General features: G+C 39.5%; 2 protein-coding genes across 3 annotated transcripts in view; one reads left to right on the top strand and one right to left on the bottom strand.

Moving 5' to 3' along the window:
- The window catches only part of Pex1 (peroxisomal biogenesis factor 1), a 34,923-nt gene extending 26,751 nt beyond the window's left edge, over positions 1-8,172 (bottom strand). Inside the window, exons 1-6 of one of the 2 annotated variants that reach the window (XM_013026071.1) lie at positions 8,000-8,172; positions 5,721-5,864; positions 3,431-3,514; positions 2,915-3,029; positions 2,051-2,814; positions 241-360 (exon numbers count right to left, since the gene is read on the bottom strand). In XM_013026071.1, coding sequence (XP_012881525.1) covers positions 241-360; positions 2,051-2,814; positions 2,915-3,029; positions 3,431-3,514; positions 5,721-5,864; positions 8,000-8,128 — 1,356 coding nt within the window. In that variant the 5' untranslated portion in view covers positions 8,129-8,172. Of the gene's footprint in view, positions 1-240; positions 361-2,050; positions 2,815-2,914; positions 3,030-3,430; positions 3,515-5,720; positions 5,865-7,646; positions 7,816-7,999 lie in introns of those variants that run through there. The other variant, XM_013026072.1, reaches the window with a different exon arrangement.
- Positions 8,173-8,478: 306 nt separating this feature from the next.
- Positions 8,479-13,498, top strand: part of Rbm48 (RNA binding motif protein 48) — a 12,701-nt gene continuing 7,681 nt past the window's right edge. Inside the window, exons 1-3 of the mRNA XM_013026078.1 lie at positions 8,479-8,606; positions 9,513-9,703; positions 12,080-12,225. Coding sequence (XP_012881532.1) covers positions 8,496-8,606; positions 9,513-9,703; positions 12,080-12,225 — 448 coding nt within the window. The 5' untranslated portion in view covers positions 8,479-8,495. The remainder of the gene's footprint in view (positions 8,607-9,512; positions 9,704-12,079; positions 12,226-13,498) is intronic.

Below are 13,498 nucleotides of genomic sequence, written 5' to 3'. Positions count from 1 at the left end.
TGGGTACAAAGTTTTTGTTTACATTGATAGAAATTGTTAAAACACTGATGGTGGTTGCACAACACTATGAATGTAATTAACATCACTGAGTGGTACACTTAAAAACAGCTAAATAATGGAATAGTGCATGTTCCATATCTTTCAACACAATATAAAGAAAACACTTCTCTGTTCTTTTGGTCAAAAGTAGAACATTCTTATTACTTAGCAAGTAGAAATTCTGGAGCATATGTAACTCACTAAGTTCTCTCTAGGTTGTAATTTTAGAGATCTTGGAATTTCAGGGGCAATGTCCACCGGAGTTATTCTGACTACTGCATGCATTTCTATATTTAGCCTCTTTCTCAGGTCATCTGGAATCTGAAATTTAAAAATAAATGTATAAATAAACAAACCCATAAATGCTCAAAACTCAATGAAAACTACATCATAGCATCCATATTAACGTCAATGTCTATGAATTCAGGTGAAATTATAGAAGCCAATACATGATTCATAGTTGTCTTAGTCTGCTTGGGTTGCTCTAACAAAATAATATCAACTGTGCAGATAATAAAGAATGAAGATTATTTTCTTGCATTTTGGGGACTAGAAAGACTAAGATCAGGGTGCTGGCAGCTTTGGTTGCTGGAAGGGTTCTCTCCATAGTCCTTTATGAAAGGATACTCTCCTTCTTGTTCTCATGATGTTAAGGGTAAGGGAGGTCCTTTGGATCTCTTTCTAAGGGCATTGGTCCCACTCATGAGGACTTTCCCTGTCACGACCTAATCAGCTCCCATAGGTTTCACTTCCTAATACTGTCACTTGGGGGGTATGATTCCAGCATAGGAATTTCAAAGGAATAAAAACATTTAGACTATCAATAGTATAACCAGAGGGAGGTACAAGTGTTGTTATACCACAGACTTTCCAATTTCCCCCTGTATTTTTTTAGGCTTAAGAGCTTTAAAAGGAAGTATTGACTCTACACAATGTATTTTAAGTCATGATAAAATAACACTTAAATTAGACGCTAATTGCAAATATTTGAGCAGTCTTCATTTGAAACAGCTAAGAACCAGTGAAAATATCAGTCTGGGGTTTTAGAAAATGATATAGGCCAAATAGGTAAAAATATTCTGTTATTTGTATAAAGGCCATACTTAAAACTATGGAAGTAGAGTTGGGCACTGGTGGCTCACACCTATAATCCTAACCACTCAGGAGGCTGAGATGTAAGGCTCAACATTTGAAATTGGCCCACACAGAAAAATTCATCCATGAGACCAATTTCCAATTAACCACCAAAAAGCCAGAAGTGGAAGTGTGGCTCACGTGATAGAATGCCAGCCTTAAGCAAAAAAGCCAAGCAAGAGTGTAAGGCTCTGAGTTTAAGCCCTAGTACTGGCACAACAAAACAAAACAAAACAAAAACCGTGGAAGTAAAAGAAATCTACAAAGGAGACAACTTCCCTTTCCTACTGTTCTTCCCCTTCTAACAGTTTTTTTCTCCTTTATCACTTGATAATAATGTAAAATTAAGTTCCAATAAATGGGCCTGTTCAATTTCCTAAGCATTTTCTACATCATTCTAATAAAGTTGTCATCACAGGTAGCAAGAAGAGTGTCTTATGCCATGGTTCTTTCCCTAAACTAGACATCTTCCTGACATAGTCTTTGCTTTCTAGAAGTTGGGAACAGATTTTCTGCAGGCATTAAAGTTGCAAGGCTTTGTAGAGCACTCTATGTTGGCCATAAACCCTAGAGCAATATGTCTGGGTTTGAATCCTAGTTGTACCATTTGCTAGCTATATAAGTTTAGGCAAATAATGTCCACCTTTGTAAGCCTATATCAATCGAACTATCATTGATTAGAAAGCATACTGTACAATCTTTACGCAAATAAAGTGTTCTCAGGATAAATGCATCCTTTCCTTCACCACCACCAGACTTTGAACACAGTTTATTACTGCATTGAATATACATATATATATATTTTTTTTCTAATTCAAAATTTAGGGAAACTTAATTATTATAAGTTTTTGCCCAAATTATAAAACTCTATACTAACCCAGACTTTCCCAAGATGGAGAGGTTCTATGTTTTTGGTGTATTTTATGGCATTTCTCAATTCTTCAAGTCCATTCCATATAACCTTTAGCACACAGAATGTATCAGCTTCATGACTATGATCTGAGCTAATCTGTTTTTGATCTAGCAGCTCTGATACATACTTTTCTCTTTTAGGTGACAGAACATTCTGCTTTGCTTTACTTTGTTTTTGCTTTGGAGAAAGTACTTTAATTAGCTTTCCATAGGTCACAGTAAAACTGGGTTCCACATCAAAGTATTCCTGGTCCCATGGAAATACGTGAATGGCACAGTGTTTGTCGAACACAGAAGTTGCTGATGTGTTACATACACTGGGAGGTTGAGCTCTGCATACTCTGAAAGTATTATCTAGAGGAACAGTCTGGGACTGCATACTTTTGAAAGCACTGATTTCAGTTGAACCCCAACATGTCTCTTGTTTCTTCTCAGATCCAAAAGAAAAGATGTTTCCTATCATAGTCCACAAACTTGATATCGATGATGAGTCACTGGAAACTGTGGAATTTATTTCATTAGATTCAATGATTCTTGTGTTTGAATGAAGATGACTGGCGTGAAGTTCTTTTGTCATTCCTTTTTGGTCTTTCCCATAATTATGAAATTTCCCATGTGTGTCATCTGCTTTTGACAATGTACTTCCTTTGGCTTGGCGGGCCTTTGGCTGAATAAGGAGTTCAGTGTCAGTTTCCAGCCTCCCATAAGGGGCAGTTGGCATCAGTGAAACTGTATAGAAAATAGAGCTCATTAGTACGTGTTCACCTCTGTGTTGCTCATGCCATGCTAGAGTGCAGAGTGCAATGGCAAATAGTACAATCACACCTACCAATCTGGATAAATATGTATGTTTGTTGATCAACCCAAATAGGAAAAATGGCGTTTGGAAAAACAATTCGAATTTGATCTAGAAGATGCTGTTCAAGGGAAGTGGCATGCAGCTCCTAGAACCAAAGGAAAAGAGAGCTCATCTCACATTTGTCCATCCCAAGTTTAGTATGGAAATCTCAGTTCATTCTTCCTCTATTTTACATCATATTGTGTATATTTAAGGAATACAGAATGATGCATGAAATACATATAGCCAAAAGATTAGCACAGTTAAGAATACAAACAAACCCATCATCTCGCAGTTACTCATTCTTTAAAGGGGATAAATAAGTACTTAAAACTTACTCAGAATGAATTCCAACTTTAATACAATTTATCTTTATACATTAGATCTCTATCAACTTGTTCTTATACTTCAACTCAGAATTTATAATGAAGTTCAGAAAAATCTAAAGCCACTGACATTTTTAAGTAGCTTAATTTTAAAATGAGATAGTCTTTAGCTTTTTTTTACCAGTATCTCCCAGTCATCTGCTGAGAGGGGTTCCACCTCAACTTGCTGGCAAGATACCACATGAGAACATGGCTTAAGAAACACCTGAAAAAAATTCCAAAGTTAAAATGATATTAAAAGACTTCTGTATCCCTAGAAAAGAAGTTGTTTCTTTAAGTGTCTCTGTGAGTATATCTACAGTACTCCATGTGACAAATATTTATTAAGTACTTATTCTTAGCTAGGCTTTAATGTACCCAATATTTTAGGAAAAACATTTCACAAGAAATTATGGAATAAAGATATATCCTAGCATAACATTTCTTTCCAAAAGTAAATACAAATAATCATTAGAAAAAGAAATATAAGAACCATATACTGTGTCATGTGCCTGTCATTCCAGCTACTATGGAGGCCAAGGCAGAAGGATTATGAGTTCAGTGCCAGACTGGGCAATATGGCAAGATCCTTCACGAAAAGAAAAGAAGGAAAGGGGAGAGAGAGAGAAAGAAAAAGAGACAGAAAAGGAAGGAAGGAAGGAGGAAGGAAGGGAGGGAGGGAGGGAGGGAGGGAGAGAGAGAAAAAAAGAGAAAGAAAGAAAGAAAGAGAAATAGAGAACGAGGAAGGGAGGGAGGGAAAAGAGAAAAAGGAAGGAAGAAAAGAAAGAGAAAGAAGGAAGGAAAAGATGTTAAGTCATGTCTTGAACTAATATTATTTATAAAATAATGTAATTTCTAAAAGTGTTTTGCAAATGTTTTAAAACTAGGTTCAGGGAATGTGGATGGCTCAGTGGTAGAGTGATTGCCTAGCATGCATGATTACCACATAAACAGAAAAAGCTGGAAGTGGCACTTGTGGCTCAAAAGGTAGAGCATTATCCTTGAGCAAGAGAAGCACAGAGACAGTGCTCAGGCCCTGAGTTCAAGCCCAAGGGCTGGCCCAAAAAGAAAAAAAAATACCCAAAAACCAAAACTAGGTTCATCATGGTGCTACTAGGAAACTATACCAAAATAAGAGATCAGAGACAATTATTTCAAAGTACAATCCTTCACAGAAAAAAAAAATAAAGAAGAGCAAATACCTACTTACTCTAACACACAGATATATGGAATGCTATAGTGTCTTAATGAAGCTGAAGACCACCATCTTACTTTCTTTCCTCTTTGACATTCATATCAGTAGATTTAGGGAATTAAACCACCAAGTGTTAGATGTTCTAGGCAACCACCCTTTCTTCCCTGCTTTTGTGGACTGGAATAGAATTACTTTCGAGTGCCCCATGAATTTTCCTTCAATCCCTCTCCTACATTCTACTTGAACTGATGATTCTGAGGAAGCACAAAAGCAGCTCCGAAGAAACAAGACACTAGGATTCCTAGGCAAGCTAGTCCACTTTTTGTCCCCATCAATGCATCACTGGGAGACAGTGTCTCAGTGGCACTGCTACAATAAAAGATCACATATACACTGAGAGATGTTCTCATAACATTTGTAATATAGTCAGTCTTTGTATACATGTTCCTCTGCCGATTCAACTAACTGTGGATAGAAAGAATCTGAGGGAAAAAAAGTGTGTCTATCCTTAACATATGCAGAATTTTCTTGTCATTATTTCCTACATAGTATAACTGTTTACATAGTATTGGCAGTGAATTGGGTTTTATAAGTAATCTAGAGATAATCTAAAGTATACAGCAGAATGTGTATAGTTTTATGCAATCTTACATAAGGCATATGCACATCCACAGACTTTGGTTTTTGTGGGGCTCTTGGAACTTGATGACACCAAAGAAAGGTATCTTGATATATTTTATGGGGTAGAAATGGCAAAAAAAAAATGTAAGACTGCATTCTTTAAATCCTCAAAGTCCAGGAAAATTCTAACAAACAGCAAATATTTATTAAAAGGGAAAAATACATTTTTTGAAAACTTCCAACCTAAAGTATTTACAATGAATGTATTAGTTCCACAGTTTAAACGTATTTAAGATGAATAAATTGACAAACAGAGAATATCGGAAGCAAATAAAATACAGGTTAATAATAGAAAATAAAACAATTCATAAAGGATAAATAATCTCATGAAAATTCAGCAGTAAAATAAGAAATAAAATCAAGTAGAAAACGTAGCAAACAGCAAGATAATAGCTAACAAAGTATAGCCGATTTCAATATCACAGCTGGTTCCAAGAGTATACTTTAAAAAACAAAACACTAAGCCTATGATATTGAAATTGGCTATAAACTAATATTTGTTCCATTGCTCTTATGAGACATTAAAAGAAAGTTTCTGCCATCATTTTGTACTTACCTGCTCCCCGTGTGAGAGTCCAAGTTTCTGACCAACTTGTCTGTTAATTTCAGCCACATTTTCACCTTGATCATTAAAATGCCTGCCTTCCACCCAGCTCAAGAATGCAGGCTGGTGACCCCAGGTTACTTCTATAGCTTGATTCTATTCATACAAAGAATGGGAAAAAGATTTGAAAGTTTTCACATGGTATGATGGATTCAGGTGAACTATTATTGTAATCTACATATTTTTTTTAAAAAAAGAGAGCTCATAACTGTTACCTATATTTATCATCGTATTTAAAAGGCTATAACCATTTTCAACAGCCAACACTAGTGATGCTATGCATTAAACCAGTACCTTTGTATTTCAAATCAATTCAACCATTTCAGAATTAAAAATGACAACAGGTAGCTGAATTAACATACATAGCTTTTCAGCTGCATATGTGTGTGTGTGTGTGTATGTGTGTGTACTGATTCAAAGAAGCAAACGAAACCAAACCAAAAACTACCCCAGAAGATATCTGCAGTATATTCTTTTTCTATTCTTTCTTTTCTCTTTTCTCATCTGTGTGTGTGTGTGTGTGTGTGTGTGTGTGTGTCTTGTGCTGGTACTGGAGCATGAATTCAACTCAGTTCTGTTACTTAATTTTTTTCTGATCAAGCCTGGTGTATTACCAGTTGAGCCATACCTCCACTTCTGGTTTTTTGCTAGCTAACTGGACATAAGTGTCTCAGGGATTTGTCTGTGTATACTGGCTTTGAACTTGGATTTTCAGATTTCAGCCTCATAGTAGTTAGGATTACAGGCATGAGCCAGGAGCACCCAGCACAATATCACTTTTAATGTCTGAAAGTTGAGTATAATCCAAATGGCCAGTCATAGTGAACAAACTATGGCAAGTTTATACTAGAATACTAATAAACTGATAATGACCTTTTAACAAACAGTAAGATACAAAATTGTGTGTGTGTGTGTGTGTGCGTGCTTGTGTGTGTGTGCGTGCTTGTGTGTGTGTGCGTGCTTGTGTGTGTGCATGAGAGAAAGAAACAAATCTGGAAGAGCTGATATAAAATTTTAATATTAGTTATCTCTAGGTTCTGGGATTATGGGTAATTTTATTTTCTTGGTAATAATATTTCTTATGTATCACTTTGATAATGGTGTGGTATGGCCTTTTCTACTGATACAAGCTTAGAAAAAATAGGAAATTTGTGCTAGGCCTGAAGATATTTGAGTTTTTGAAAGATACCTGTGAACTAATTCTTAGAAATATTTCTTGAAGACTGAAAATTGAACACAAAAAGCAAGACTACTAAATCCTTAAACAGTGATGAATGTAACAACTACATCCTAGGATGAAATTATTAATTATAATAATTATCATAATCGTAAGGAAACATTCTTATAAACTCACTAAGTTCCTAAGGACTCATTGGGTTTGGATTTGAAAGCATCTCTCACAGAGCTGATAGCTTGATGACAGTGACTGACTCCATTCATTAAGAAAGCCGATTAAGGCTCACTGGTAAAAATAAATTAATTAATAATTACAAGAATTGAAGCATTCTGTTGAATTCACTGTATTTTGAAAGGCAGACAAAAATAAAATTAATAAATACAGTTACAGGGAAATAGCTCAAGAGGAAAGGTGGACTATTTGAAATCGTGGCAAACAAGTCTTTCTTGCACGACTAACCTGTGGTTTGGTAACATGCATCTAGGATTTAGATTTCAAATAGTCTAATCCCCTCCCCTCCCCCGGCCCTGCCGTGTGCACACTCAGACTCCTGACACTATTTTCCAGGATGACACTACCAAAGCTGCATCTCCCCCCGACACTGGGGCGGTGCGCCGCCTCCGCCACCGCGTCCTGAAGGGTGGCGCTCCACACCCGCGCAGGAGACGGTCGTTCGCTCCGCGGGAGACCGCAGCCAGTACCCTCACCTTCGGGGCTCGGCTCGCGGCCCAGTCCCCGCTAACACTCGGGAATCTCGGCACCCCAACGCTGGCACTTGGAAACAGTCTCAGAATGGTAAACACAGGAACAAATGGGCGCGTGGTCAGGACCTTTCTTCCAACTGGAGTGAGCGCAGAGTGCGGCAGCACCAGCGTGGTTAAAGTCTAGTCTAACTAAGAGCCAGTCGCTGCCTGGCCAGGGGCGATGTAGGCGTGCGCAGACACCGCCCCGCGCCCGGACCCGGGTCCCCAGGACCCCTCGGCGGCGGGGTCAGACCGCGGCGGGGCCGGCCCCACTCCAGGTGCCGCCCGGGGTCCCGCAGCCCGCGCTCTACCTGCAGCAGGTGCAGCTGGGCCACGAGGCGCCGCGGCAGACGGAGGAAGCAGTCGCGAGCGTTGGTGAAGGCCACGGTCGCCGCCGCCCCGTCAGCTCCCGCACCCGCGAGGCGGTCGCCGCCCCACATCCTCCCCAGCCGCCGCTCCGGTCAGCCCACTCCGCCTCGGTGTCTGACCCTACCCCGGCCGGGCAGGCCGAGGGCGTCGGAACCCGAGAAGATCGATCGGCCCCGCCCCCTCTCCCTCGGCGCTCCTCGCCTGCGAAGGCAGAGACAAGCGAGGTTCGCTCACCCTCGGGTTCTCTCCTCCTTGCCGCCAGGGGGCGGTAACTCCTTCGTCACATTCTCATTCTCCGGAAACGATGGTCGATGCTTAAAAAAAAAAAGTTCCTCTAGCCAATCCTAGCACGCCTCGATCCATCTCGCTCTCTTATTGGATAATGGGAGGGCAGGAAAACGGAAGTCTCCCTCCCCCGCGAGTAGGAAAACAGACAAGATGGCGTCGGGTGATGGCAAGCTCGGGAGTTTGTTAGAACACCACGTCCAAAGGGCCGTGTGCGACACGCGGGCCAAATATCGGGAGGGCCGACGACCTCGCGCTGTCAAGGTAAAGTGATTTCAGCTTCACTCGCGGCCGTCGATCGCTTTGCCTGGGCTCTAGTCCCCCTAGCCAGCCTCCCTAAGTGAAGACACGGCCAGGCTGCTGTCAGCTCCCGCCCTCGGGACGGGCGGCTTGGGAAACACAGGCTCTGGTACCAAAGGTTATCACTGCTCCTTTGGTTAACTTCCAGAAAGCCACTCCGTGGGAACTGAGCTTTGTTTTAGTATTTGCTACGTGACAGCCACTTAGTATTCGTTGGATGATTATGCCCAGCAACTTATGTCCAGCCAAATTTTGTGGGGAAAATCTATCTATCTAATCTATCTATCTATCTATCTATCTATCTATCTATCTATCTATCTATCTATCTATCTATCTATCTATCTCTATCTATCTACCTATCTATCTATCTATCTACCTACCTACCTATCTATCTACCTACCTACCTATCTAATTGGCCTGGATGGTGTGTATATGCTTTATTTAGAAACTCTCACACTTTTGGATTTTTTTTTTTTGTAGTGGGGCTTGAACTCGGGGCCTGGCGCTGTCCCTGAGCTCTTTAGCTCAAGGCTAGCGATCCACCACTTTGAGCCTCAGCGCCACTTCCGGTTTTTGAGCGGTTAATTGGAGATTAGAGTCTTACGGGGACTTTTCTGCCCGAGCTACCTCGGAACCACGATCTTCATATCTCAGCCTTCTGAATAGCTAGGATTACAGGCTCAAGCTACTTGCGCCCAGCTGGAATGTTCTTTATTCAGAGAATGGCATATTAAAAATGGTGGGTTTTTTTGTTTGTTTTGTCTTGTTGTAGATAAAGTTGACAAAGCCCTGTGTCTTTAACGAACGAGCAGATTTGTTTTAGGCTTATATGTGAAATAAGTTTAACAAGCCCCCACTCCCTTTTTTTAGGTGTATACAATCAATTTGGAATCTCGTTACTTAATAATACAAGGAGTTCCTGCAGTGGGAGCCATGAAGGAATTAGTTGAGCGATTTGCTCTATATGGTGCTATCGAAGAATATAATGCTCTTGATGAATACCCAGCAGAAGACTTTACAGAAGTTTATCTTATTAAGTTTGTGAATTTGCAGAGTGCAAGGTACTGTGATAGTTAAGCGGTGTCTCTTTTCCTTTAATGATATGACTATCATTTTGGCTGCAACCCTGATCATGCCTGAATTACTCAAAACTTAATATGGCTCTATGTTCTTTTCATCTTCTCATCCCCTGTATTTTCTTTTTTTTTTTCTTTCCGTGCTAGGGATTCACCTTCACAGCATATGAAGTTAGTAGTAAAGACCACTAAGCTATATCCTGCCGTCTTTTCAAAGCTTACCCTTAACCAGAGTACTATTTCCATTACATCTTTCCCATGCTTAACTGAGTAGACTAGAGTGGCTTTGAACTCACTGGGGGCTAGCCCGGTCCTTCTGTCTCAGCCTCTCCAGTGCTGGAATTACAGGTGTGTACCACTATAAATTTCTTTCTTGTGTAGTGTGGTAGATTAAAAATGGGATTTGAAGTAAATTTTCCCATTTTATTGCTTACTAAGTTCAAGTTTTTTTTACTCCTGTTAAGCCTATTTTTTTAAGCCCAGTATTAAAAGGACCTGTATCTTGATGTTGTATGAAGTTGTAAAGGCTTAGAATAGTCCTTCTGTTCAGAGTAGAGAGAATAACAGCACTTTCAGAGAATAACAGCACTTTCAGTTCTTATATCATGCTTCTATGTGAATTAACCCAAATTTTATCACACTTCTATATGTCAAACACCTAATATTGCAATGATGCTTAAGTAAACAATGACTTTACTTGGTTTTATGTTAATCCTTTTCTCATTGCTAATCTTGTCTAAGGCCCGTCTTTTCCTGGCTGTTGGTATTTAAAATTTTTATTTCTTTTTGATTTTTTCTGTGGTGCCATAGTAGCACCCATAGAATGCCTCAAAAGATTTCATGGGAGCTAGGTGCTGGTGGCTCATGCCTGTAGTCCTAGCTTCTCAGGAGGCTGAGAAAAGAGGATCAAAGTTCAAAGCCAGCATGGGCAGAAAAGTCTGTGAGACTCTTATCTCTATTAACCACTAGAAAACCAGAAGTAGATCTATATATAGCTTAAAGTTATAGAGCCCTATCCTCCAGCAGAAAAGCTCAGAGAGAGCACCCAAGCCCTGAGTTCAGGCCCTAGAACCCCCCCACCTCTGCCAAAAAAAAAGGCTTTCATAGGGTTATATGTAGTTCTTAATATGTTATATAATGCTCTTAATATGTAATCTCATTTTTGTAGCCACATTTTGCTCTTAAAAAAAGCATATTCTCAACGCTGGGAAGGTGGTTTGGTGGTAGAGTGCTTGCTTCCCATGCATGAGGCCCTGGGTTCAATTCCTCAGCACCACATAAGCTGAAAGAGCCAGAAGTGGAGCTGTGGCTCAAGTGGTAGAGCGCTAGCCTTGAGCTGAAGAGTTGGGGGACAGCGCCCAGGCCCAGAGTTCAAGCCCCACAACCAGCAAAAAAAAAAATATTCTCTAGAGATTTCGTAATTCACACAGCACCTAATATAATAGACTCTATTTAAATATAGTCTGGATCCTACCTCCATAAATGTGTATATAAACTAGCCAGATTGAATAATGTGTTTCTGTTTTGTCACCATACTGTTGTGAGATGTTAAACACATGACATTACCTGGGGCAAGGTGTAAAATTCAATAAGCATTTGGGTTTTTTTTGTGAGTCCTAGTATAAGACTACTGAAAAAGCTAAATCAAGTATAAACTAACTCATTTGACTTAACACAAAACCCATGTGACTTAATACAAAGAAAAACTCTACATCTTGAGCAAGGTTTCTGCCTCAGGCTAACCAGCTGAGTTCCAAGTTAGTTGAAAGGAAATGGTATATGTATGAATGGCTTCACTCAAAAACTTAACAGGAGCCGGGTGCTGGTGGCTCACGCCTGTAATCCTAGCTACTCAGGAGGCTGAGATCTGAGGATCGCGGTTCAAAGCCAGCCCGGGCAGGAGAGACCGTGAGACTCCTATTTCCAATAAACCACCAGAAAACCGGAAGTGGCGCTGTAGCTCAAGTGGTAGAGCGCTCGCCTTGAGCTGAAGAGCTGAGGGACAGCCCCCAGGCCCAGAGTTCAAGCCCCACGATCGACCAAAAAAAAAAAAAAAAAAAACTTAACAGGAGAGGAAAGAGATCAGTAAGCCAATGTCATCAACAAACAAAACATCTTAATTCTCAGTCCACTATGGGTGTGTATGATACATATAAATACACTATGAATTTGGGGAAAATATATGCATACCTACATAATATTTGTATCTATTATAGGTATACTATATATATATATATATATATATATATATATGTATAAATCTGGATTTTTCTCCTTGTATCAATGTAGTATATACGAGGTAAGCTTTAATTCTAAGTAACTCTATATTAATGAACCATGTTAACATATATTTCTGTTTAGGATAGCCAAGAAAAAAATGGATGAACAAAGTTTCTTTGGTGGATTGCTTCATGTATGCTATGCTCCAGAATTTGAGACAGTTGAAGAAACTAGAAAGAAATTAGAAGAAAGGCAGGCTTATATAACAAGAGCTACTAAAACTAAAGGTATGGAACGCCTACTATTAATACTTCCCATGTGTCAGGTATTCTGCTAGGTGTGCCATGTTGGAGTTGGTCTAGTGGGAGGAGAAGCAAGTAATTATCACGTTAGTAACTAAGCCACAAGTTTTGTGCAGCATTGTATTTTAAACTGAAGTGGACAGGGAGAGATATTAGTTCATAGGAGATTTTCTATAGTATATCAGAAGTGATTAAATTTTAGTAATTATTACCCAGAAGGTTCTCTACTTCTGGGGATGGAAGAGATAGGAAAGTGAGTCAGGCAAGTTACCAATTAATTAACATCACAACCCAGGCAATGTTGAAATAGCAAGAGGGCCAAACAAGCATCATGCGTGATTAATCAAAATACAGAGGTTTTAGTGAAAGATAAGATTAAAAAGTAGGCAAGAAGTGAATCATAAGGGCCTTGTTTCCCATGCCAAGGAATTGAGTGTTTGACCTAAAAGCAGCCAGCAGGAAGAGTTGCATGTCTATATTGTATTTTACTAAAATAAAGTAGGGATTAAAACCTACCTTTGGTAGAAGCCTAGCATTACCTTCATTCTCTGTTTCCTTTGACCTTAGACCTTTTCATCATGCCCCTCACCTCCAAATTAGATTTGAATATTGCTTCATCTTTAATGACAGCATGATATTGCTTTTTAAACTGTGACTTGATTGGTCCTGGATACTTCATTTGAGCTGCTTTTCACCTGCAAAATTCTAGCATTTCCATTACATATGATCTCACTTTAGAAATATATACAGAATTTACAAAGGTAGACTTTAAAATGTACCTCCCAAATATTAACCCCAACAGTTAGTAAGTATCACATAGTCAATTTCATGCTTGCCACACTTCCTATACCTCACTCTGGTATTATGGTTAATTTTGGAAGGAGAGAATAGGCAGGAGTCTTGTATAGGCTCTAAAATACGGGTCCAACACAATATTGTTTGCTTTAATCTTTTCCCTTTTTTTTTTTACCCTTTTGGTGGTACTTGGTTGAACTCTAGATCTCATTCTTGTTGAGTAGGTACTCTATTACTTGAGCCATTTCACCAATACAACTTTAATAACTAAAACACAAATTAAGTGACATGATCGATCTATTCTTGTAGTAGTGTATTCGCAAGCTATAAAAATAGAAGCTTTCTAGGGCTGGGAAGGTGGCTCAGTGGTAGAGTGCTTGCCTAGCATGCATGAGGCCCTGGGTTCGATTCCTCAGCACCACATAAGCAAAAAGAAAAAAGCTGGAAGTGGCGCTGTGGCTCA

The sequence above is a fragment of the Dipodomys ordii genome, unplaced genomic scaffold (assembly GCF_000151885.1).
Source record: "Dipodomys ordii isolate 6190 unplaced genomic scaffold, Dord_2.0 Scaffold90, whole genome shotgun sequence".
Lineage (NCBI taxonomy): Eukaryota > Metazoa > Chordata > Mammalia > Rodentia > Heteromyidae > Dipodomys > Dipodomys ordii.
This window is presented reverse-complemented; position numbering and strand designations above follow the sequence as displayed.